This window comes from Castanea sativa, chromosome 6 (assembly GCF_040712315.1).
Source record: "Castanea sativa cultivar Marrone di Chiusa Pesio chromosome 6, ASM4071231v1".
In the NCBI taxonomy this organism is placed as follows: domain Eukaryota; kingdom Viridiplantae; phylum Streptophyta; class Magnoliopsida; order Fagales; family Fagaceae; genus Castanea; species Castanea sativa.
In genome coordinates this window covers 24,125,962-24,153,604 of record NC_134018.1, presented here as the reverse complement: position 1 = coordinate 24,153,604, position 27,643 = coordinate 24,125,962, and the positions used below count along the sequence as shown (strand labels likewise).

At 38.7% G+C, this 27,643-nt stretch overlaps 1 protein-coding gene across 2 annotated transcripts in view; it reads right to left on the bottom strand.

Moving 5' to 3' along the window:
* The window catches only part of LOC142640461 (gamma-glutamyl hydrolase 2-like), a 66,435-nt gene that overhangs the window by 16,675 nt on the left and 22,117 nt on the right, over window positions 1–27,643 (bottom strand). The window contains exons 3-4 of one of the 2 annotated variants that reach the window (XM_075814572.1): window positions 1,549–1,638; window positions 770–864 (exon numbers count right to left, since the gene is read on the bottom strand). In XM_075814572.1, the coding sequence (XP_075670687.1) occupies window positions 770–864; window positions 1,549–1,638 (185 nt within the window). The remainder of the gene's footprint in view (window positions 1–769; window positions 865–1,548; window positions 1,639–27,643) is intronic. The other variant, XM_075814573.1, reaches the window with a different exon arrangement.

The window sequence follows — 27,643 nt, the reverse complement described above, 5'->3', positions numbered from 1 at the left end:
TATATATTATGTACATTTTTTTTTAGATAAAAATGTTGAACATCTCTTATTTATGCTTTGCTTGGAAGCAGTGTTAAGCTTGAAAATAAACTTGGGAGAGAGTGAGGCTGCTCCCATTGCAGAAGTCAATGATATCAACAGCTTGGCAAATGTGTGCTGTAAAGAGCGCTGTTTGCCTATGAATTATCTCAGTATGCAATTGGATTCATCATTTAAGGCAAGAGGCCCAATGTTTCTATAGAGAGTTTAACCTACGTTTACCATGCATAGGAACAATTTGAAAGAAAAAAAAAAAATCAATAGTTTGGGTTCGTTTAAAGCTTTGCTGGCAGCAAATATGTAGATGTCTTTGTGTCGAATCAGATACAGTTCAAACACATAGCTCACTTTCCCTTAAATGAGTCACAGATGAGAAAGGCCTATGTAAGATTTGGTCTAGCTTTTGGCCTGAGTAGTTTTTAATTTTATTCTTCTACTACTTACAGCATTTTTTTTCAGCATCTCCTGCTTCTATCAACAACTTCGAATGTATATAATTGATTTGATAGTCAGGTTAACGACTTCTTTGTGAAATTTCTTAATTTTTTGTCAATTCTTTGCAAATATTTTACTTCTCAATTCTTTATATTACCCCTTTTTCTTCTAACAGTTTTAAGAAAATGCTAACATTAATATGCTTATAGTCATAATACATATGGAAAATGCCATAACCCTTAATGAGTTTTAACATATCTATATCAGTTGGCAGATATAATATAAAATTATATACCTTTGAAACACAGTTCCTTCAATATGTGTGTTTTCCATAAATTGAAGAGTAGATGCCTGATCTGTTGCATTAAATGCTTCAAGAATATTATGGTCCTATTATCAAGAAAAGAAAAATCATAAAATAAAAACATATCCTTTGAAAAGAATTGTTGAAACTTCAAAAATTTACAAATCAAATCAACAAAATATGGAACAAAAATTATTCCATTTTTCATCATGAATGCAAATCAAAGTCTACCCACCCATCCAAGGATGATAACAAGTAGTCTTGATTCCAATGCCAAAAGGACCACAGCCACCGATTTTGTAAACCAACATAAGCCTAAATAACAAATGGGTAAAACCGTACGATTCCCTAAGGTGCAGTACATTAGGTTTGCCAATTAAATTATCTAATTGTCCTTAGAATAGATAACATTGCTCACGTTTTATTGGTCAATGCAATCATGTATTTGAATTTAATTGGAGAACTTAATGTACCAGACCCAAGGAACTCAAAAAAAATTACTAGTAAACAGTCTACCCATGTGAGGTTAACCACTTGATAACGCATATAGGTATCCCTTAAGAACAACACATCACATAATTCTGCTCTTGTCAAAAATTTAATAACTTGAATCACCAACAATGATAAACGAAATTGACTAAATTGACTATTCTGACACTGCACATCACTAAGGGTAAAAAAGAAAAAATAAAAAGGATATGCTACTTTAACGAATATAGACAAAAAATAATTTGCAAAATTTATCCAAATCATGAGAAAGGATAGACTACCTTGCTGATGATCATTGTTAATATCTCAAAACCTAGGCATATGGCATATAATGGGAAATGGTCACCGGCATCATTCCTCTCTAACACTTTCTGCATAAGCAGATAAAAGATAGGTCATTGACTCATTGAAAGAGATCCATAAATAACACTTAGAAATAACACATCCTTTTATTTTCTTAATAACTTTGAAATGTAAAAAGTTCATAGGTAAAAGGAGAATCTCAGCATGCACTTTTTTTCATTGGTATTTGATGAATTAGTCTTCAAGGAAATCAGATGTATATTTTGTATTTGCAAATTAAGAATTAATGAACCAACCATAATTACCATTTCAGAAACGGAAAAAGGAAGAATTAGCAAAATTGAACCCTAACCTGAGGACAAAATTGGACCCGAACCCAAGATTTTGAACCATTAGGGAAAACGGATGGTTCGGGTCAACCTGCAACCCAAATTGACCCTAAAGATTATATGAAAAATCAATTTTATGAGCTCTTGTTGATGGCAAGTGATCTCTTAAGCATTCCTATAAGTGTAGTTGCTTTTGAATCAACCTTTAGCACTGGAGGTAAAATTTTTACTCGGAATCATTCTTGTCTTTTGCTCCAAAACGTGGAAGCTTTAATTTGCACTCAAACTTGGTTATATGGATTTAAAGGTAACATTTAATACATTTATAGAATAGTCACAGTTCTAAAATTTTAGTTCTTTATTGACTCTTTATATTATATGTATGTAAATCCGAATTCTTTTTCTTTTTTTTTTTCTTTTTTTGAATGAATGAAAATGATCAAAATTTTGTATTGTAAATGAAAATGCTAGCGAAATTAGTCACCAACTTAAGATGCAATTCTCAAGTATAAGTATTTCACTGCTAGATCTACTACTAACATTGAGTAGATTAAGGTGCAATTCATATTAAATATTTACTTATTTTTCTTTGCCTAATTTGCTATGTTTTATTCTTAAAGAGTTATCTTTTACTTCTCTTTCTAGGTAATTTAACTTTATAATTTTTTACATGCAACAAGTGCACCTGAGGAGGTTGATAACTCCATATGGTCCACAACATTTACATTTTTTTTTTTTCCATTCCTATGTGGTGAAGGAAAATTTTGTGAACATTAGATTGTGTAAACTTAAGAATTTATGTTTTTTTTTTTTTTTTTTGATAAATAACAAAATTGTACTTATCAAAATAATAATAATACATAAAATCTTAAGTTTACACAATCTAAGATTACACAAAAGAATTTATGTATTATTTAAATTTTATTTATTAGTATTTTTCTATTTGTTCTCTTATTTGTATTGAAAGGATTATAAAAACAATATGATCATATTTTATTATTACTATATTTTGCATGTAAAAAATACAGGCCTACCCAAACCCGAATGACCCAACTGTTATGCAACCCAATAGGACAAACAGTTTTTGATCCAAACTTGATCTTTTCCATTTGCTATGTTTGGAAAAAGAAGAAGACATGAGATGAAATTGAGAATGTGTGTTAGCTTAGCTAGTAAAGTCTCTACTTATTGTCCAAACCAAATCCTGCTTGCAGCAAGGGAAGAGGTTTTTATAGAAGAGCTACTACTACTTAGGCAGCAACGGGAAATCGGGTCTTGCAGGGGGTTGGGGGGGAGGGGGGGGGGAATTAAAATAAAAAGGTGCGAAGGTGCTTTATGGTGTTTTCCTATTGACTGCATGGAAGAACCAATACAACATTTCATTATTTTCTTTGAAATAATCACATATACTTCAAAAAGCTGCAACAGTGAACAATATGTTGAGAAAGAAAGTTGTGTCTATGAGAAATCATTATTGTTGATTGGTTGTAAAGTTCCTCCATAACTTAACAGTTTCAGGTTTGAAAAACTGTGGTTTACTTTCCAAAGTTTAGACTGCTTCCCACACTTGGACAGGATTTTTTTTTTTTTTTTTTTTTGGTTACATTAAAGTGAATTTGAGGCACAACGTACACAACACTTCTTAATGTATTTATAATTGAAATACAAGCAACATAATCATTCACTCAACTCAGCGTTACCATTCAGTCTTGTTTAAATCAATATTCAGAAAAATAAATAAAGCATGGGCTATGCCTGAATCAATTTGGAGGAGAAGATTTCTATCCAAACCATATGAACCCCTCCTTCCCAAGAAAAAATAAATTTAGCCAAAGGTGAAAGATGACCCTAAGGCACCAAAGTCCTTGTATCACTTGAGGTATGAGGCGCCAAAAAGACGCTTGCTTGAGTGAAGCAAGGCACAAAACTCTAAATATAGTTAATATACATATAATGAACTCAAATCATATGTATCTGATACTTATTAAGCACGCTTTGAATTTTTCAATCTACTAGAAGGCTCTATTAACAGGTCTCCTTGGAGCAAGTGTCTTGCACCAAAAACAACAAGTCTTGGGTTTAAGTTCAGAAATCAGCCTCTCCAAAAAAATAAATTAATAATAAAAAATAATAAATTTGAGCACAACGCCGTATGATTTCATAGGTTCACTACTGATTGTTAAGGGAATTGTTAAGTATATTACCAATATACCCATTCTTTTTTTTTTTGATATGTAATAAGAGTAATATTATTAAAAATAAAAAGGAAGAAAAACATAGGGTGTTCATGACAATGAACAACAAAAGACAATAGAAAACATAGAAAGCATAGAAATCAAGAATCTATTCTAAGGGAAGAAATAAACTCCATGATAGAAGAACAATTCGAGAGACCCCAACACCTAGACCAATCAAAGAGAGTCTGTTGGCACAAGTCTTGAAACTGAACCACCAAATTCTCAGTATTCTCGAAAGGGCGACAATTCTGTTCCATCCAAATGATCCACATCAAACATCCTGGGACCAAATTCCAGATATCAGAATTATGTTTCCCAACCCATTGCCACCAACAAAATAATAAGCTAGCTATAGAACTTGCTAGCATGACCCAATGAATCCCAAAGATATGAAGCATATGCACCCACAAAGTATGAACGGTAGGACAAAAAAGGAGATGGACCAAATTTTCCTCATTGCAACCACACATACAACACTGATTCACTAGAGAGAGGCCCTAAAGCATAAGATTACCCAATGCAAGAATCCAAGAACGAGTTGCTGTCTACATAGAGAAAGCCACCCTTTTAAGAACCTTTACTTTCCAAATGCCTTTCAAAGGAAATAAAGATGTAGGAGCATCCTGAATCTCTTGATAAAAAGATCAAGTATCAAACTTCCCGCTTCCATTAAGGCACCAACGTAGACTATCACTCCCATCAACCCTAGGAGTTCAAGATTGTATAAAAGCAAGAAAAGAGAAAGGATCCCCTAATTCCCAGTCATGAAAATCCGTATCAAATCTCAAGTTCCAAACTCTATCAGTCCCATTTGTCTGAACCAAAACCTCAAAAAATACAAGTTTCCTTATTATCCGAACATGCATATAACTAAAAAATAGAAGATTATTAGTGGATTCTCACCAACACACCTATCATGCCAAAATTGGATACAAGTACCATGACCTACCATGAAAGCCAAATGCTTAGAAAAACTCTCCCACCTTCACCAATACTTCACCATAGACCACAACCATGTGCCCTCCTGCATACTTTAGTACTCCACCCTCCTTTGCCCTGTCCATATTTAGTAACAATAACTCTCAACCATAGATGAGTAACTTCATTGCCAAACCTCCATAACCATTTCCCATTTACCTAATAATGCTTGATTAAAACAATATACCCATTCTTTCTCTTAACATACTTGTGTATTATTCTTCATTAATACAATTGACTTATACCAAAAATTAATTAACAAATAAATAATAAAATTGTGTATTATTCTTCATTAATACAATTGACTTATACCAAAAATTAATAAATAAATAATAAAAAAAGGAAAAAAGAAATCACAACCAGACTCTTTTTGGAGTGTATAAGATAAAGAAGCAATCAATCTGTAGTAGAATCATAAATTTTCTCAAATAAGAAAATTAAGACAAAAAGGAAAATCAGTGTTCCCACCCTGAGAAGGGTGATTTTAATGGGGGTTTTGTAGAGGATGAAATGGAGCCATCGGATTGGGTGAGAAAGATGGTCAAGGGTTTTGGTAAGTATGTGGGTTTTTCTATTTCCTCCTGTGTGAGTCAATATACTACTTTCTTTCAACAAATTGAGAGAGCCTGGGAGGAACAAGCTGTTGTTGCAAGCCCACGTCGGGTGAGAAATTCAAATCAAAAGGGTATGAGGGAATTACGTAATTTAATTTCCACTATTAGTTTTGATGGGCAGCCTAGTAGAAATATTAGAGGCAATTTGAAATCCATTGGGATGGGCTTTGGTCATTGTTCATGACTTTGAAACTCCTATCATGGAATGTGGGGGGTTTAAACAATCCTCATAAGAGGGATATTGTGAAGGATTTACTTGAGGAGTGGAAGAGTGATGTTGTTTGTCTTCAAGAAACTAAACTAGATAGTACCATCTCTACCATTGTAAAAAGTCTATGGGGCAGGCCATTTGTAGACTAGCTTTGGATGCTATTCACACAGTTGGGGTGTACTGTTCAAGGGCGTATGGACTGAATGATGAATAGCTTAGGCATGCGTTGTGGTTAGAACTTGATAGTGTGAGATCACAGTGGGATTTGGATTGGTGCTTGTTTGGTGATTTCAACATTATTAGGGCAGAGCAAATTGGGTGTTCTTAGTTCAATCCAGCCATGTTTAAATTCTCAGATTTTATTGAGAAACGGCTTTTGATCAATTTGCCTTTGGTGGGGGGTGAATATACATGGTTTCGTCACTGTTAACCCTTCCATGTCCAGAATTGATAGACTTTTGGTGTTAGTAGATTGGAAGGTACATTTCTTAAATGTGACCCAAAGGCTTTTTCCTCGGGTGATGTCAAATCATTGTCCTCTTCTTGTGGAGGTAGGAAGCATGCTGAGGGGGAAGACTGAAGAGTGCTTTTAAATTTGAAAATATGTGGCTTAAAGTGGAGGGTTTTGTGGATAGGGTTCCTCAACAGTGGAATGGATATCACTTAATGGGCCCCCCTAGTTACGTTTTAACTTGTAAGTTGAAGGCACAAAAAGGGGATTTGAAGCAACGGAACAAGCATGTTTTTGGGGATGTCTTATAGGAAAAAGTGCGTCCTAACTGAGCTGTTAGATCTTGATTCGAAAGAAGGATGCAGATATTGATATTGAGTTGCAGTTAAAGCTGATATTGATTTTTTGGTTCTTTGGAAAAGATTTCTTGGAGGTAGAAATCTAATGCTCTATTTATAAAAGAAGGGGATAATAACACTCATTTTTTCATAGACTTGCTTACTCTCATAGAAGAACCAATCATATTAGGGGTGTGGAGGTAAAGGCTATTCTTTATGAGGATGAGTCTGATATTCCGAATCATGTGGGGGATTTTTATGAGAAGTTCTATCAAGAGCCAAAATCAAACAAAGAGGAACGACCTTCTATATACACCACATCAAACAAAGAGGAACGACCTTCCATATATCTTCATTACGGTGGTGACCAAAATGACCTTGTCAGCAAGCAAGCAAGCAGCCCAACAAAAGACATTGGCATAACCCAACAAACTTCAAATAAACCAAAAACCATATCCCACTACTCCAAAGCAACCGGGCAATGAAGGAAAAGATGATCAACACCTGGGATGCACGGACGCGGCACCGGAGGTGCCGCACCCGCGTCCGACGCGGCGGGACTCGCCGACGCGCGAGGGACGCCGCTGCTCGCGCGTCGGTGCGGCGTCCGGCCGAGTCGGCCACGTGGCATCTTTTTTTCCCCGCCGACTCGCGCCGACGCGGCTTGAATCGCGCCGACGCGGCGCCGATTCAAGCAGATTCGGGCCGATTCGGCCAGAATCGGGCTGTTTCGGCCGTATCGGTCCGTATCGGCCGGTGACCGAAACGGCCGAAACGGCCGAAACAGACCCGAAACGGCCGAAACAGGCCGAAACAGGCCTCTAATCATGCTGCAACCTCCGAAATCAGCTCTAAATGAGACCCAAAAACCCTAAATCTATCATTCCTTAATTTTATTTTGAATATTTGTTGCTTCTTTTGTGTTTTCTTTTTGGTTTTGTGTTGTGTTTTGTGTTTCTTGCTTTTTTCTTTCTTTGTTTTGTGAATCAAGGCATAGTAAATTAGTAATATGTTTTTTAAGAATATTTTAATAGTAAAAATATATAGAAAATATAAATAAAAATATTTTTAATAATTTTTTAATTGCCGAGTCCCGCCGCACCCGCACCCACTTTTTTCAAAAATTGCCGAGTCCCGCACCCGTACCCGCACCCGTACCCGTACCCGCACCCGCACCCGTGCTTCATAGATCAACACTTTCACTATTACATTTGCACATATAACACCAATCCAAAATGCAAACCTTTCTTTTCCTTAAATTGTCAATTGTCAAACATTTCCCCAAGGCTGCAGTCCAAACAAAAAAAAAGCCACTCTGGAGGAGATCTTCTGCTTCCAAATGCTTTTCTAAGAGAAAAACTGATCACTATGGCCAACTAAGAGATGGTAGTATGCGCTAACTGTGAACACCTTACTATTACAAGGCAGCCAACATCTCTTATCCTCCCCGCTCCCCCTCACAGGAGTGCTATATATGGTATTGATGAAGCTCCTGAAAGCTTCCAATTCTCGATTATGCACATCCCTACAAAACTGAATCTCCCAATGAAGGACTCCATTGGTGTACCTCATTAGATCCGCCACACTTACCGCTTTTCTACAGCAAATCCTATATAATTCCGGGTAGCGATCAGCGAGAGAAGAAGTTCCACACCAACGATCTAGCCAAAACTGCACTTTTGAACCATCCCCAATTTCATACATAATAAATCGAGATAAAGAGTGCCACCCTCTTCTAATATTTTTTGTCAACTTACATAATATTTAATATAACATCCATCTAGAAATAATTTTTTTTACATCCCAAAAGCAGTGCATACACTTCAAGTCTTCAACCCACATTCAAAATAATATAGTTCAACAAAAATATAATATTCATCTCGAAATAAGTTCTTTACACTCTTAAAGAAGTGCATACACTTCAACCCAAATTCAAAACAACATTTTTTTTTTTTTGGTAAGTAATCAGAAAGCTTTTATAAATGAAAGAAAGTAAGTCATACAAGAAGTTCATGATGATGAACAACAAGAGAAAAGCTACTAGAGAGATAAGCTAAGAGAGGACATAAACACAGAGAGAGAAGAACAATTAGTAAACCCCCAACAACGAGACCACTCTAAGAGACTACGCTGGCATAAAAGATTTAGCTCAATCAAGGTCTTCTCTTTGTCCTCAAAGGAACGGCGATTCCGCTCCAACCACACAATCCACATTAAGCACCCTGGAACCAAGTTCCATATGTCCGACTTATCCTTTCCATGCCACTGATACCAACAACAGATCAAATCCGCCACCGATCCTGGCATAACCCAAGGAATCCCAAAGGCCTGAAGCATACAAGACCATAGGGCGTGTGTAACAGGACAATGCAGGAGAAGGTGGTTAACCGACTCCCTATCCTTGCAACACAAACAACATCTATTAACCAAAGTCCGACCCTTAAGCATGAGGTTATTCAAGGTGAGAATCCAGCCATGAGCAGCAGACCACAGAAAGAACGCCACCCGCTTAGGGATCTTAGGTTTCCAAACCCCCTTCCAAGGAAGCCAAGAATTCGAAATACCCCGGATCGCGAGGTAATAAGACCGAGCATCAAACATACCATCCCCTTTAAGCCTCCAGTAAAGGGTATCTCTCCTACTACCCTGAGGAATACGAGCTTGGATAAACCGGAGAAGAGAATATGAAGCCACCAACTCCCAATCCTCAAAAGCTCTATAAAACGTTAAATTCCACACTCTAACAGTCCCCCCTTCTGGAATCCACAAAACCTCTGAGATACAGGCATCCTTGACCGCTGAACACTCATAAAGCTCAGGATAGAGAACTTTTAGAGTAGCGTCACCAATCCACCTGTCATGCCAAAATCGGATACGAGTACCTTCCCCCACTACAAATGAAAGATGCTTAGAAAAGTTCTCCCAACCTTCGTTAATGCTTCTCCAAAGGCCGCACCCATGGGACCTCCTGCTAGCCCTAGACCTCCACCCCCCTTGACCCTCGCCATATTTTGAAGAAATAACACGACGCCACAGGTGGGTATCTTCGAGGCCATATCTCCACAACCACTTCCCTAATAAAGCCTAATTAAACGACACCACCTTTCTTAACCCCAATCCACCCATCTCGACGGGAAGACACACCTTATCCCATGCCACCAAAGGATATTTGAAACCCCCCTCCGAAGACCCCCAAAGGAACTTCCTCTGAATATTTTCCAATCTAGCCGCCACTGCTTTAGGAATAGTAAAAAGAGATAGAAAGTAAGTCGAGAGACATGAGAGAGTACTCTTAATTAACATGAGCCTCCCACCCTTAGATAAATAGAGACGCTTCCACCCAGAGAGCCTCTTCTCCATCTTTTCCAAGATAGGATTCCAGATCAAGGGGGACTTAAAAGAAGAACCCAACGGCATCCCCAAATACTTCATAGGCAATTTGCCTACTCTACATTGAAGCACATTAGCCAAAGCATCAATATTATTCACCTCCCCCACGGGGGCAATCTCGCTTTTCCCCACATTGACCTTCAAACCCGTAAACGCCTGAAAACAAGACAATACCAGCCTAATTGACAGTAGCTGCTCCCTAGAGGCCTCACAAAATAAAATGGTGTCATCCGCAAATAACAGATGGGAAATACTCACCCCAGCAGAGTTCACAGCTCCCACCTGGAAACCCCGAATAAGGTTACACTCCTCTGTCTTCTTCAAAAGCCTACTTAAAACCTCCATTATCACAAGAAATAATAACGGAGACAACGGATCCCCTTGTCTCAACTCACGAGAGCTACCAAAAAAACCCTCAGGGGAACCGTTAACAAGGATAGAGAAACGAACAGACGTAACGCAAGCTTTAATCCACCTCCTCCATTTCTCCCCAAAACCCATCCGGCCCAACAAATAAAACAGGGCTTCCCAGTTCACGTGATCATAAGCTTTCTCAATATCCAGCTTGCAAACCACTCCCGAAAATCTGCTCTTCAACCTGCTATCCAAACATTCATTTGCAATAAGCACTGAATCCAGAATCTGCCTTCCGCCAACAAACGAATTCTGAGTCTCAGAGATGAGATTATCCAAAACCCTCCTCATCCTATTCGCCAGCACCTTAGACAACAGCTTATAAACACTACCCACCAAACTAATGGGGCGGAAATCTGTAATGCTAACGGCTCTACACTTCTTAGGGATTAAAGTGAGGAACGATGCATTCAAAGACCGTTCAAACGTAGAATGCCGATGGAAATCTTCAAAAAAATCCATTACATCCCTTTCCACGACACTCCAACAAATCTGAAAAAATGCCATGGTGAAACCATCAGGATCAGGGGCTTTATCCCCCTCCATCTCCTTTAGAACTTGGAAGACTTCCTCCTTTGTAAACTCCTTCTCTAAGGACACCCGATCCTCCTCTTCAATACGGGCAAACTCTAACCCATCCATAGAAGGACGCCCCACCTCAATTTCCTTATACAACTCTTGGTAAAAGAGGACAATTTGAGAGCGAACATCATGCTCCTCCTCAAAAAGGATACCGTTCACCTCCATCCTTTTAATTTGATTAGCATTTCTATGGGAGTTTGCTAATCTATGAAAAAACCGAGTATTATTATCTCCCTCTTTCACGAATAAGGCTCTCGACTTTTGCCTCCAGGAAGTCTCCTCAAGAGTAGCCAAGTGCTCTATGTCTCCTTTGAGTTGGAGTCGCCGAGTCTGATCCTCACTTGAAAGACCCACTAGCTCCTCTCTCAAATCTAACCCCATCAGCTCAATCAGCATGTTCTTCTTTCTAAAAGCCAAATCACCAAACTCCTCCCTGTTCCACTTTTTTAAGTCTACTTTTAGAGCCTTCAACTTTTGAGCCAAGATGAAACTTGGAGAGCCCTCAAAACTGTAGCTATCCCACCACTGCTTAACTCTATCAACAAAGCCCTCATCCTTTAACCACATGTTCTCAAATTTAAATGCACTTCGACCACGCCGAACAACACCAGCTTCCAGCAGAAGAGGGCAGTGATCTGAAAGAACACGGGGAAGCACTCGTTGGGATACATTCTCGAAGTGCTCCTCCCAATCAAGAGAGACCAAGGCCCTGTCGATTCTTGACATAGAGGGAAGACCGGAATCTCGAAACCAAGTGAAAGAAGCCCCCTCTAAAGGTAAATCAACTAAGGAATTATTCTCTATGAAATCTGAGAATGCGAACATAGCAGGGCTGAAAGTCTCACATCCAAGTCTCTCACTTGGGTATTTGATAATATTAAAATCACCTACCAGACACCACGCCACTGGCCACCTCACCTGAGACAACTCCCCCCACAAATTAGGCCGCTACCCATTGTCATTAGGGCCATACACACCTGAACAAGCCCACACAAAATCATCCCCCACTCCTCTCAATAAAACACTGATAGAGAATTGACCCACAATAATATCCAACTTCTCAAAAACTCTCTTATCCCAAATCAGCAAGACCCCACCTGAAGACTGCACAGCATCCAAAACAGCCCAATCAGTGAACGGACTACCCCATAAACTCCGAACAAAGACCCCATCAATAGACGAAACTTTCGTTTCTTGAATACACACTAAATCGCACTTCCACTCTTTTAGAAGGTTCTTACACACCTCTCTCTTCCAGGGATTATTAAGCCCCCTTACATTCCAAGAAAGCAGTCGTAGCGTCATTTAAAACTACTAGCACCCCCAAAGTCAGTCAAAGAGTCTCTGCTCTTACTCCTAGCAATGGCACCCTCATAATTGACATATTAAATCAGCCCCTTAAGCTCCCTAAGGCCTCGTGTCCCTGATTTAGCAGGTCTCTTAGCCACCTCTTCGTCATTCACCTTGAGACAGTCCTGTTCTAGTATGCTAAAAAGGGCCAAACATTGAGCTTCATGTCTCACAATAGGAAACCCCACCAATTTACAGAATTTTTTCATCAGCTTGGATACCCAATCTGAGTGTGGACCAGATACATTCCTCTGTGCTCCCTCTACAAAATCCTGAGTCAAAGTACCCACGTTTGGATCAAAAGGAACCCAAAGAGACAGAGGTTCACAGTCCAGCATGCAATTATCGTTCTCTCCACTGCCACAACCACTGACCACCCCCCCACTGGACTCCCTAGGAAGAATAGTGAGCCCAGATTCTGCCTGAAAATCCCCAACGGAATCCACCTCTTCCACGTTTGTTTCCCCTTCCCTAAGCTGATCCTCCAACATTTTTCCCAAGTCTTCAGTAGGAGTCATACCATTACTCACCGGCCCATTCCTTACCAACTCCGAGCCAACCACCAAGTCGCCGGTGATACCCAGCTCCAAAAGCCCGAGCCAATGATGCGAACCGGTATCTGGGCTCGAAAGCCCAGACAGCTCCTCGCCGGCGCCGATAATAGCTTTATCGGCGCCGCTAGGGGCCTCACCCACTATTCCGGTCCCTGGGTCTTCATCGCGAGCCGTCGCCGGCCTCGCCTCTTCCTCCCTTGAACACGAGCCCACTTGACCCACTCTCGGAACCAGATCCTCCATCGGCATCTTAAGTCTGAATCCCAAATCATGGGCTACTGGAACTGGATTGGAGCTCTGGCGGTGGGCTGGGTTCAACGTTTTTGGATTTTGACGTGGCCTCCACACTCTACTGGGCTTGGCTGGAACAATGGGGCTGGAGGGAATAAGCTTAATGGACTTTGAGGGTTTAAGGGAGTTTGGGCCCACTTCATTTACCTCAGACCACACAATAGCCCAACTCCCATCTAACCCACGTTCCAATCGCATAAAGAGGTCCAGCGTTTGCTCAGATTTCATCCCATCACTTTCAATTTCCTTTACTATTGACAAAACCTTCGCCCCTAGAAGCTCCCTCTGACCGAGAGTACTAGCCTTGCAGGAATCACGGTAAGCACATCTTGAATCTGACACCATCTTCTTTCCAACCTGCTCCCTCTATCCTGGTACACTTTTCTTGCTGGGATTGCGACTGCTTTCTGACCAAATCTTCGCCCCTCCTAACGCAGATTTCATCTTCCCTTCCACCCCTCTGCCGGTGGTATTATTCCGATGCCCCACCACCACCGATGCATAGGAAGATGAAACATCTGTGTTTGGTTTCCCTATGTTTTTCTCACCGCCTTGGATAAGAGAGCTGTCACCCTCCACCGGCGCCTCCACCTCTGTAGCACCCTGAGTTCTCTGGGAAGAACCCTGACTGAAAAGAGAGGTTGGTCTCAATATCTTCCTCAGGTTAATGCAGAAATAGTGCCAGCCACTTCCCAATCTTCCTTCTGGTATCACTATCGTACCCTTCCGACGACCATGAAGAAGTTCTGATACCATTAAAAACTTACCATGTGCATTTGACCCCAGTTGCAGGATGTACACCAAGTTACCTTCTCTAAATGTTCTAGCATATTGATCAGGTGATTTCTTAGAATATAAATCCTCCAAATGGAGCATGAATCGATGTGCACTCTCCTTCCCTAGAAAAATAGAGCGCATTGAAGAGTGTCCTCTCTCAAAGATCCGTAAAGAGAAAAAAGAACCCCCCTCCACAATGGAAAACTCAAAAGTTTTGGATTCAATGAAGAAAAATGTGGAACCACCCATGACAGATTCAAATATCTACCTAGGTTTTCTAGAAGTTCAGCAACTACCAGGATTGACTAAAATCAATTCTAGACCAAAACAACATAGTTTAACAAAAATAACATAGTTCAACAAAAATATAATATTCTTGAAACTCGCCAAATGCTAAGTATCAATATTGAAAGAATTAGAGCAAACAGTAGACTAATCCTGACTATGACTACGATTATCATCCATAGAGAGAGAGAGAGAGAGAGAGAGAGAGAGAGAGAGAGAGCAAATTTTTGAAACTTTGAGCTTGAGAATTGGGCATGAGATTATAAGATAGTAGAGTGAGTAGTACGGCTGAATTTATAAGAAGGTTTAAAGATTTAGGGTCTGTAGGGTTTAGAGATCTAGAGTTTGTAAAGTTTCAATTTTCAATTATATCCCTTGTAATTGAAACTCGCCAAATGCTAAGTATCAATATTGAAAGAATTAGAGCAAACAGTAGACTAATCCTGACTATGACTACGATTATCATCCATAGAGAGAGAGAGAGAGAGAGAGCAAATTTTTGAGACTTTGAGCTTGAGAATTGGGCATGAGATTATAAGATAGTAGAGTGAGTAGTACGGCTGAATTTATAAGAAGGTTTAAAGATTTAGGGTCTGTAGGGTTTAGAGATCTAGAGTTTGTAAAGTTTCAATTTTCAATTATATCCCTTGTAAATTTTTGTAATTACTCACTTTTCATTTTAAATTTAAAATTTATGTTGGATATAAAAAGTAATTGACAAATCTAAAATAAAATGAATATTTATTTGTTATACAAGTTAAACAGGTTGTATTAAATAGGTCATTTCGGGTTGACACAAATAAATTGGCGTGTCAAACGTGTCTATTGTGGATTATGCGGGTTGACCCGCTTATGACACGTTTCTTATCGTGTCGCTTTCAGGTCGACCCGTTTATGACCCAAACCCATTAAGGTACAACTCTAACCCGCAAAAACCCATGTAGGGTTCGTGTCGTGTTCACGGGTTGGGTTGAACATTGACAACCCTACTCTTATTATAATTGATTGGCTGGTACACTTACTGATGTGTTTCTTGGAAGAGCATTTAATGTGTAAAGGTGCTTAAAAGGGATGGGATACTAACCCTTGTTAACCTTTTTAAGAGAGCTCAGTCCCTAGTTAATTGGTGTTGCTTGTGTCGGTGTGATGGGGAATATATGGACTATCTTTTACTTCACTGTAAGTTTGCTCAGGCTTTATGGAGTGAAGTTTTTCAGGTGTTTGGGGATGGGTAATGAAGACGGTTTTCTCTCTTCTTTTTGCATGGAGGAATTGGTTTGGGAAGCACCTGTTAAATACCTGGAATATGATTCCAGCCTGTCTACTGTGGTTAGTTTAGCATGAACGTAATACCCATATCTTTGAAGATAATGAGAAAGTCTCTTCTTTTTGGTACTCTGTTTCAATGGGCACATATTTGGAGTTTTACGCAATATATTTCCATTTCTGACTTCTTACAATTTGTTAGTTTTAGCTCTTGAGCTTTTTGTATTTGTTTCATGTCCAGAGCGTTCATTATCGTGAACATGATGTTCGTTTCAGTCAATAAAAGACTTATAAATAATCCCAAAAAAAAAAAATAGCAAAAGAAAGAGAAGACTCCTTGAATAGCTGAAGAAATTTACCTTCCATTGGAATAGCAAATGAGAAAGAAAGAGGAGAGAGAACACTTCTAAATAACAAACTCAACTAGGTAATAATCAGTAAAATGTAGAAACTGAATACAAAACCAAACTGACCTTTATATATTATGATACTGACTTGAACTGCCACACAAACCATAGCAAGGCAGATCAGATAGTCAAGTTGTGGAGGGTGGGTGGGTTGAAGCACAGTCCTCGTAAAGATCAAGAAATGGGCTTAAAAAATTGAGCCATTACAAGTAGCTTTAAGATCTCATCTTGTCCAAGCTAATTATAAATTAGACTAATCACGAAGGTCATACCCAATATACAAGGCTCCAGTTTCTGTGGAATCTAGGAGAGGTCATTGGTAGACAAGTTTACCCCCAAATTTGGAGAGGTTAATTTCCAAACTCGAATTTGCAACACATTGCTTTGGTGGAAGCACTTGCCATCACACTGAAATTAGACTAAAGCTTTGTTTGGATTGCGTCTGCATTTTCACGCAGACGCATTTTTGGTTGCTTTTTTTTTTTTTAATTCCAGCGCCTGGTGCACTGTTCATGGGACATGAACAGTGCATTTAGGCTTATGAACAATAATTTTAAAAGTGAACAGTAACCGGAAAATGATTTTTTATTGTTTTCAGTTTTCAGCAAAATAAGCGGTATCCAAACGCACACTAATCATGATCATGCAAAAATTAAAGGCTCATTCAACTATCATCCCAAGTTCAGCCAACTACCAGCTTAGCTTGGACAAAGAGACTCATTCTATGACTCAATGCAAATTCAAAATTTATCCTCAGGAGAATACCTGTGAATCTCCAATACCAACTACCTCAATCTAAGGGCCAAACTAGGACAGCTTAAGCCCCTCAATTTCATTTCCCACATGGCTTTTGCATAATGTATTATTAAAAATAAAAACTTTCTTCATATGTGGTTGACCTCTAATTCCATCCATTATTCTTTTTTTCTTTTTTTTTTTTATAAATAAATGGGAAATCAATTGAAAGAATCTTAACTAGGCACTTTATGGAAGCAAATTTGGGAGACAACAGCCCTCGAGTGGACTTTCCCCCAGAGCTATATCTATATCCTAGAAGGTAGCTACTGGAACTCTAACGGAAGGGACGGAGTAATGTGCCTCACTCTAGCCCTTCTATCAATATTCTTCTTTTCGTGCTTACTTCAATACTAAGAAAGAAAAACCCGAACATGACTTTTTCTTTAGTTAAAACCTGCAAAAGTGCTTTCCTCGGTTGGAGATAGGAGTGACCGGCTTCAAGGTATCTGAGAACAAACTGCCAGTTGCAGCAGTCTTGTCTTCTTGCTTTGGAGGGCAGGATGAGAACCTCATTAGCCCAAGAAAGGTTAAAATTAGTACAGAATCATGATGTGGGAAGCACATTTAATAACTAATGTCAATTATGATGTGCAAAGCTCTAAAAAAAGAACTAGCAAGAGTGGGAGAGTGAGATCAAACTCATGAATTTGAAGATTTTATCGTGGAATGCAAGGGGAATGGATAGAATGATAGCTCAAAAGAATGAGTGTAAGGAATTTGCTTAAACAATGGAAGGTTGATCCAGTGTGTCTACAAGAAACCAAGCTACCAAGCTAAGTATATGTCTAGAGGTTTGTTAAGGAGTCACGGGGTAGTCATCATGTAGATGCTTTAAGGGATGTGAACGGTCTATTCTTGAGATTAAATCTCTCCTTTTTCACACTTTGTTGGATTGGAGTGTAGCTTTTAAAGCTCTTCCTTTCTCTAATATGCTAGATTTTCTTGAGCATTGTAATTTGAAAGGGTGATTGTACTAACCCCAGTGTACATAGGCATTTCCTTTTTGATCAATAAAATTTTGTTACTTATCAAAACAAATTGGGGCTTCTGGAGGTATTTTGTTGCTGTGGGATAAAAGGGTTATGGAGAAGGTGGATGAGGCGATGGGAGATTATTCAGTCTCTGGTGAATTCAAAATCTTGCCTTCTGGGATTGAGTGGGCATTCACTAGAGTATATGGGCCAAATTCTGATGCTGATAGGAGTTTACTTTGGGAGGAATTAGCAGGGGTTTGTAGTTGGCAGTCTGTGGCTTGATGCGTGGGGGGTGATTTTAATGTGGTTTGTTTTCCTAGTGAGACGCTGGGCACGGAGGCAGTTACCACAGCAATACAAGAATTTTCAAATTTCATTTTCAGTCATGGTTTGATGGACATTCATATGGACAGTGGCCTTTTCATAGGGTCCAACAACCTCTCTCGGTCTCTTCTAGACAAATTCTTATTTGCACCAAATTTGGAGGAGCATTTTTCGTCGATGATTCAAAGGCACCTACCATGCTTATTGTCATACCATTTCCCTATCCTTTTGGAGTATATTTTCTACAAAGGGGTCAAAGTCTGTTTAGATTTGAAAACATGTGGTTGAGGGTTGATGGCTTCATTGACAAGGTCAAAGGTTGGTGGGATTTTTATGAATACCACAGCACACCTAGTTTTGTATTGGCTAACAAACTAAAGGCTCTAAAATTTGACTTAAAAAAGTGGATTGAAACAAATTTTGGTAATATTTCTTAACAAAAATGCTAAATCCCTGATTGTCCCAAAACCTTAAAGCTATGAGAAAATGGCTAATTTAATCACTTAACCATAATTCTAACACTCCCCCTCATGTGTGTGCCTAAACTTAATAAGTGGGGAGTCCAACATGTGGGAATTTAACATTTTATAAGGGAGGAAGAGTGAAGACACGGATCAAACTTAGAATCTCCTGCTTTGATACCATGTTAAATTGCCGATTCTCCTAAAAGTTTAAGCTATTAGAAAATTGTGAATTTAATTATTTAACCACATAATTCTAATACTCCCTTACGCGTGGTCCCAAACTCCCTTTTAATAAGTGAGATCCAACACATGATGGGAGGTAGTGCGAAGGAGACAAGGATTAAATTCAAGACCTCTTACTTTGATACCATGTTAAATTACCAATTGCCTCAAAAGCTTAAGTTATCAGGACACGGTGAATTTAATCATTAAACCATAATTCTAACAAAAAAAACACTCAATTAGGTTGCATTGAATTTATAGATGAAATTGAGGAGTCTCAAATGTTGTTGGATGATGAAAAATTGCAATGTGATAAGGCCAAAGTGGATCTTGAAAAAAATCATGGTGATGGAGGAAATCAGTTGGAGACAAATATCCCGAATGTTGTGGTTGAAGGGGATAAAAACACGAAGTTCATTCACAGGCTTGCAAACTCTCATCATCACAAATGACACCATTGGGACATCGGTGGTGGAGGGGTAGGTGATCACTAATGGGGCTAAAATTAAAATGATGATAGTGGATTATTACCAGGCCTTATTCTCGAAGCCAGGAGTCTGACAGCCTCCGTTGGATGGGTTAGAGTTTTCTGCTATAGAGGATGAAGACTCTTGCTGGTTGGAATTTACAAGGATGAGGTGTCTAATATGAATGGAGATAAAGCAATGAGTCTAGATGGTTTCACAATAGCTTTTTTCTAGCATTGTTAGGGCATTTTATAGGCAGATATATGGAGGTTTTCCACTATTTCCATGCACATAGAACTTTTGAGAAGAGTCTCAATGCTACTTTTATTTCTCTTATTCCAAGAAAAAACCTAGGGCTGCGGAGATCAAGGACATTGGTTCCATTAGCCTCAATCTCAATGCTACTTTTATTTCTCTTCCAAAAAAACCTAGGGATATAGAGATCAAGGACTTTGATCCTGTTAGCCTAATCACTTGGGTCTACAAGATTCTGGTGAAAGTGCTAGTGAACAGGTTAAATATGGTGTTGGATAAGGTGGTGTCAAAACTCCAAATGCCTTGGTAGGAAGAAGATAGATTCTAGGTTCTTTGTTGATTGCTAACAAAAGTTTAGATAATTGCATAATGTCCGGCACCGAAGGTGTTATGCAAGCTAGCTTTATTTGGAGAAGGCATACAATCATGTGCATTGGAATGTCCTATTACATATGCTCTGATGTTATGGTTTCGCCCCTAGATGGAGGCAGTGGATTTATTCATGTATTTCCACAGTCCATTTTTTGTGCCTGTGAATGACAGCCCCTCTGGTTTCTTTCATAATTCAAGGGGATTGAGACAATGAGACCCTTTGAACCCTTTTTTTGTTCACCATCATAAGGTAGGATGTTAGAGAGAGTAGGGAGGGGCAATTATATATTGGGCTTTTCAATTGATGGCCACTCTGCTAGTCAGTTAGTCATATCTCATCTTCTCTTTGCAGACAATACTTTGATTTTTTGTGGGGTGGATACAAAGCAATTTGGCACTTGAAAGCTGTATTTACTTGGTATCAAATTATCTATGGGTTGAAGATTAATTTGGGGAAATCCTAATTGGTTCTAGTTGGTGATGTTCCTAATATGGAGGTTTTGGCTGGTATATTGAGTTGCAAGTTAGCTCAGTTACCCATGACATAACTAGGTCTCCCTTTAGACTCTACTTTCAAAGCAAAAATTATATGGAATGGTGTGCTATAGAAGATGGAGAGGTGTCTCACTGGTTGGAAGAGAATGTATCTATCTAAATGGGGTTGAATTCTGTTGATCAAGAGCCCCCTATCCAACCTAACTACTTACTTCTTATCCATGTTTCCTGTCCCGTTAAGTGTAGCTTAGCGTATTGAAAAATTAAATTACAACAGGATTCTTTGTGGGGAGGGATAGGAGATGAGTTTAAGTTTCATCTAATCAGTTGGAGAAGAGTTTTTGATCCAATTAAAAATGGGTGGACAAGGCATTCAGTTTGGTCATCTTAATCAGGCTTTACTTAAGAAATGGTTGTGGTGGTTTGCTACGGAAAGGGATACTTTGTGGAGAAGGGTAGTGGATGCTCAATATGGCAATATGGGGGAGGGGGGAGGGGGGGTGCTCTAATGACGTGCAAGGGACATATGGAGTTGGCCTTTGGAAGAATATTAGGCGACGGGACAATTTCCATCGTTTGGTCTATTTTAAGGCAAGGGATGGCTCCTCCTGTATTAAATTCTGTCTTGATCCTTGGTGTGGGAGAATTCCCCTAAAAGACAACTTCAGAGATATATATGGTATTTCTTGCAATAAGGATGCTTCAGTGGCTGAGCTATTATCTCTCTTAGGGGATAATTTACATTGGAATGTCAACTTTGCTCAATTGGTACAAGATTGGGAGTTGGAGTCAGTTGCCACCTTTTTTGATCTAATCTACTCTAGTCTAGTGAGTGGGAATGAAGTAGATAAGATATGCTAGAGACAATATTAGATCCTTTTATAAGGTATTACATCTTGTACAAAGTTTGGTGTTTGGAGCCTTGGGCTCCAACAATAATAGGATAATTACATTAGTCCTTGTCATGTGCAATGCATATGACTCACTTAAACCAACTAAATGAGTCATGCACATGACGAGACACGTGTCATCTTCTTATTGATAGTAGGAGCCCAGGCCCACAAACATGTTTGGAGCTAAACATTTTCCTTACATTCCACTACCCAATCTCCTTTTCCTTAGAAAGCTGTATAAAAACCAAAAGTGCCAACAAAGGTTTATTACCTATCCAAAAAAAGACGGGGACTCTATTGATCAGTGCTACATTTGTAAGATAGACAGGGACTCTATTGACCATTTACTTACACACTACCCCATGGCTAAAGAATTGTGAAATTCGATATTTCCGTTATTTGGGGTTCAGTGGGTTATGTCGAGAGGTGTTATTTTTTTTGTTTTTTGGTAAGTAATAAAATATATATCAGAAAAATGAGTTACCCAAGTATACAGGAAATATAGCAGGTAATCAATCAGTTACAAAAATTGCATAAATCTAATAAATCAAAAATAGAAAATAAAGAAAGATTTTTCAAGGAAGACAGCCAGTCCAAAAAGATTCTGAAAAAGAGTATCTTTAAAACTCCAGTTATGTCTTTCCCCCTCCAAATGTGCCACATCAAGCAATGGGGATAACCATCCAAACATGAACATTCTGATGACAACCAAATCGACCTTGCCAACACGCTAAAAGCTCAACAACAAATTTTGGCATCACCCAATCAACTCCAAATAAAAACCCAAAATCATAGACAACAGGTCTAAAGCAATAGGTCAATGTAGCAAAAGGTGATCAACATATTCACCATTACATTTGCACATATAACATCAATCGGAAATCCTTACCATTCTCTACCTTAAATTTTTAATTGTCAAAATTTTACCAAAGTTGCAGCCCATATAAAGAAGGCTACTCTCGACCCTACCTTTGAGCCCCGAATGATTTTCCAAGGGAAAGGATGATCACTAGGAATTCGGCAATAAACTCCAACCTTGAAGCCTTTTTCTGGTCTAGTTTCCAACACATCTCATCCTCCCCAATCCCACTAATTTCCATACCATAAATGCTATCCATGAAGGTCTTCAAGGACTCCAATTCCCAGTCTTGTATGGCTCGTACAAAGTGTAGATCCCAGTGAATAATCCCATTGGGAAACTGCATAAAAATTAATCTTGATATATGGCCCTCATTGATAGCTTTATCCAACATTTTACCCATTGTATCCATCACAATTACAAATAGCTAAGGAGACTAACAGATTACCTTATCTTAACCCCCTAGAGCTCCCAAAAACAAAACCACTAAGGAGAGCCATTAATCAAGATGGAGAAGTGAACAGTAGACAAAAGAAGATCCACTACCTACACTTTTCAGAAAAAACCACAACACTCTAACAAAAGAATGAGAAAACTCCAATTCACATGATCCAATTCCTTCTATACACCCAACTTACAGAACACCCCTAGTTGACCAGACTTTAATCTGCTATCTAGACATTCGTTGGCAATCAAAACAAAATAAAGAATATGCCTCTCCAACAAGAAAGCATACTGAGATGTTGACATATCTCCAAGAACTACACGCAACCAAATAGCCAGAACTCCAACAATAAGTTTATAGACCCCCCAATCAAACTAGTAGGCGAAAGTCCCTCACTTCCATTGCCTTAATTTTTTTGGGATGAGAGTGATAAGGTAGCATTTAGGCTTTTCTCAAACTGACCTTTGTATTAGAAAAAAGTCATAGAGAAACCGTCTAGTCCAAGAGATTTATCACCATTAAAACTCCTTATAACGTCATGGATTTCTGCTTCCTCAAAGGGCTTCTCCAACCATACTGCCTTTTCCCTAGAAAGCCTAGGGAACTCCAACATATATGGGAAAGATCTATGGACTTGCTGCTCAGAATATAAACTCCTATAATACTGGGTGATGCATTCAGTAATCATATCCCGAATAGATGTCAAGGCCCCATCAACCATAACACTTGTAATACTGTTATTTCTTTGAATAGAGTGGGTCATGGATGAAAAAAAAAGTATGAGTAACAAGATTTATTGATATAAAAAAAGGGACTCCCTAGTACACAAGAAGTGTCCTGGGGTCAACAAATCAAGTAATGTAATTATATAAATCAGGTAGATCAAGAAATGAAGAAAATGATTGGTTTCGCAAAGCTAGCAACCAATTGAATAAGGTTCTAAAGAAATGAAACTTGAGGTTTGGCATGGATCTCTCATTATCTTCAAAACACCTGCTACTACTTTCCCTCAAAGACACCACATTAAAAAATGGAGAACAATTGTCCATATATAACCATTTCGATGACAACCAAACCTACCTTGCCACCAAGCTAAGAGCCCCATAAATAACTTTGGCATAACCCAACTTACTCCAAATAAACCCAAAACCATAGACCACAAATCCATAGCAACCAGACAATTAAGGAAAAGATAGTCAACCAATTCACCATTACACTTGCACATGTAACACAAATCCAATATCCAAACATTCTTTTTTCTTAAATTGTCAATCATCAAACATTTCCTCAAAGCAACAATTCAAACAAAAAAAACCACTCGATAAGGGATTTTCTACTTCCATATGCTTTTTCAAGGGAAACAATTCATTTAAGCCAACTAGAAGACAGTAAGAAACGCTAACCATAAACCCCTTATTTTTATCAGGTTTCCAGCTCATTTTTTCCTCTCAAAATCTCCCTTACAGGAGAGTCATATATGGTATCCATAAAGTTCAACAAAGCCTCCAATTCCCAATCATGGACAGCCCTAAAAATACTTACATTCCAATGAAGAACCCCATTAGTGAATTTCATAAGCTTAGCCACACTTGCCTCCTTATCTCTGCAAATTCTAAATAGTTCAGGATAGCTAGCAACAAGAGAAGTCTCCCCACACCACCAGTCTCGCCAAAACTTCACCCTCAACCCATCACCAATTTCATATAGAATATAACGGGACAAAGAAGGTCAGCCCAAAGTAAGGGTGTTCACCAAACCGCACAAACTGCAAAAACCGCACTAAAACCGCCAACAAAATGACATAACTGCACCGCACCGCACCGCACCCTCTCTATATATTAATATATTTATTTCTAATATTAGATATATTATTAATAGTTTAATAACCCTAGTTTTCAAAAGAAATAGTTTGATAACCCTAGCAAGTGTTAACTAGGAAAGCCAGCTCAAAATATAGAAAAACTAGCTCAATAGTTTAAAACTTGGGCCAAAACAAAGGAAAAAATTTGTTTTAAACTGGGTAGAAAAAACCCAAAATTTGAAAAATATACCGACTTTAAGCCATTCAAACCGCATCTTATATACTACACCACACATATGACAACAAAAATGAGGTGCAGTGTGCTTATGGTTTTGGCTAAACTCAAAACCACACCGCACTGCACATGTAACCACAAAAATAAGGTGTAGTGCAATTATGGTTTTAGCTAAATCGCACTGCAAAGTGCGGTGCTAAAAATGGCCCAAAGCCAAACCGCACTACGAATACCCCTAATCCCATGCTAATATATTTCCACAAACTAACACCAAAGGGACCAGGAATTGAACTGATACACCAGCCACCCCATACACATCCATATTTTACTACTTGGCGCCAAAGATCATCCCTTTCAAGCCCAAATCTCCACACCCACTTCCCACACAAAATTTCATTAGAAAGTCTCAAATTCCTTATCCCCAAACCACCTGAAGAAAGTGGAGAACAAATAGTGGTCCATCTAACTAGATGAAATTTGGGTTCATCCCCTAGATCACCCCATAAGAAATTCCGCTGGAGTTTTGCAATTCATTTAGCCATAGAAGCAAGGATAGGAAAGAGAGAGAGAAAATAAGTAGGTAAATTTGATAAAGTACTGTTAGACTTGTGGTTAAGTGATTAAATTCATCATTTCCTAATAGCTTAAACTTTTGGGACAATCGGTAATTTAACATGATACAGAGCAGGAGATCCTGAGTTTGATCCCTGGTTTTACTCTACCTCCCATTTAAAATGTTAAATTCTCACTTGCTGAGTCCCCTCTTATTAAGGGGAAGTTTAGGCCCACAAGTAAGGAGGAGTGTTAGACTTATGGTTAAGTGATTAAATTCACAATTTCCTAATAGCTTAAACTTTTGGGACAATCGGTAATTTAACAAATAATTTTAACTAAAGTAACTCTACCTCCCTTGGATAAGTACAAACATTTCCATCTCGCTAATCTCCTTTCCACCTTCTCCAAAATCAGGTTCCACATTGTCTTATCCTTAAATTTTGCACCCAAAGGAAGGCCCAAATATTTCATTGGACAAGTACCTTGTTTATAGCAGAGTGCCAAAGGCCATTCAACAATAACTCAATATCATGAACCGATCCAACATGAACCGACTTACCCATATTTATTTTTAGGACATAATCAGCCTCAAACCTGAGCACCATACAGAGAATCCGAATCTGATCAAGGTCAAAATCACAAAAAATAAGTGTCATCAACAAAGAGGAGGTTTGACACCACCAAAAATCATCCCTCTAAATCACCCACATGAAAACCTAACATGTGACCTTCATGGACAACTTTATCCAACATTCTTCCAAGAGCTTCCATGACAAAACAAATAACAATAGAGACAAAGGAGCACATTGCCTTGTATAAAACTTCTGAAGCTCTTGAAAAAGCCACAAGGAGAACCATTAATAAGAACAGAAAAACAAACAATAGATAGACAAAATAAATCCACCGCCTCCACTTATCAAAGAAACAACTATGCTCTGGCAAATTCATAAGTACAAGGTCAAGAATCTGCATGTTCAGAACAAAAGCATTCTGAGAAGCTAAATGATATCTCCCATTACCGTGCGTAGTCAAGTAGCCAAAACTTTAGCAATAATTTCATAAACCCCCCAAAACCAGACTAATAGGGTGAAAGTCCCTGACTTCTACTGCTGCAATTTTTTTTGCAGTGAAAAAAAATTGTATTATAATCCCCATCCCTCAAATGTAGAACCCTAAACTACTGTCTCCAACTAATCTCTTCTAACAATGTAGTCTTTTCAATTTAAAGGCAAAGCCTTTCCTTCTCTAATTTCTCCTCACCCGATAGTGGGTGCCTTTCTACTTTAACATCCAAGTCATTCAACTCACTCCACAATTTATGTTTCTTGACAGTGACATTACAAACTCCATTTCATTACACTTTTTTAAATCCAATTTCAGCACTTTCAACTTTATGGAAAAAATATAACTAGGAGTCCCCTGAAAATAATAAGTCTCCCACCAAGATTTCACCTTTTTCCACAAACCCCTCTCTTTTAACCACGTTTTCAAAACGAAAAGGTCTATGCCCTTTTTGTTGATTCCCTCACCACAAAAGAACAAGAAAATGATCAGATAAAACTCTAGACAACCTTATTTGAGATATGCAAGTGAAATAATCATCCTAATTGCTAGCGAGTTGGTCAAGCAATCTTATTTTTCCACAATCTCCCCATACTCCTCTTCTTTTTCAACAATCTTATTGCTGGCCGTATCAATTTGGTCAATATGTACCACACCCTTCGCCGGTCAACCCCACTAAACCTTTGGCCAATAAGGACCTAAAACCCCCTATTACAAAGCCATCCCATCCTCTGTTCCACAATATAGACCTCTTCTTAACCTAGGGTTGACAAACGGGAATTTAGCTTCTTTTCATATTGACTCAAAGGCCTTTTCTTTGGCTTTTGATGGGGGTCGAATAGATTCTTATTTCATTAATGAGCACCGGGGTAAGTTCCATGGATCTATCTGTGTGGAAAGGTTGGCGTTGGATTGGATCATTGCATGCTTGGCAGAATTATGTCAGTGGGACTTCAGTAAGCAACATTTTTTCAAGCAGTTCCGCGAGAATTATAAAATTTTGGAGTTTACTAGTAGATCAAATAAGGGTGGTATGTTTGCAAAGATTTCTGAGTATCACAATGGAGCAAAACGAGGTTGTTTGCGTGTTCCAGAAGGTGATTAAAAAGGCTATTGGACTACTCTAGAAAAGAAATTGTGTGAATTTCTCTTGGGAAAAACTGAGTCTATACAAGGGAAAGAGGCGGTAGTTGGTGGTGGTGGATTTGACAAAACCACCGGCAATCTAAGATCACAAGTTTGGCAAAAATTGAATGACTACGTGAATTTGGGGAGTGATTTACTCTCAGGGAAGTAGTTTCCTAATCTTACTAGTAATTTTAAATAGAAGGAGAGATCAGGGGGATTTAATTTTAAAAAAAATTCAAATATTTCTACT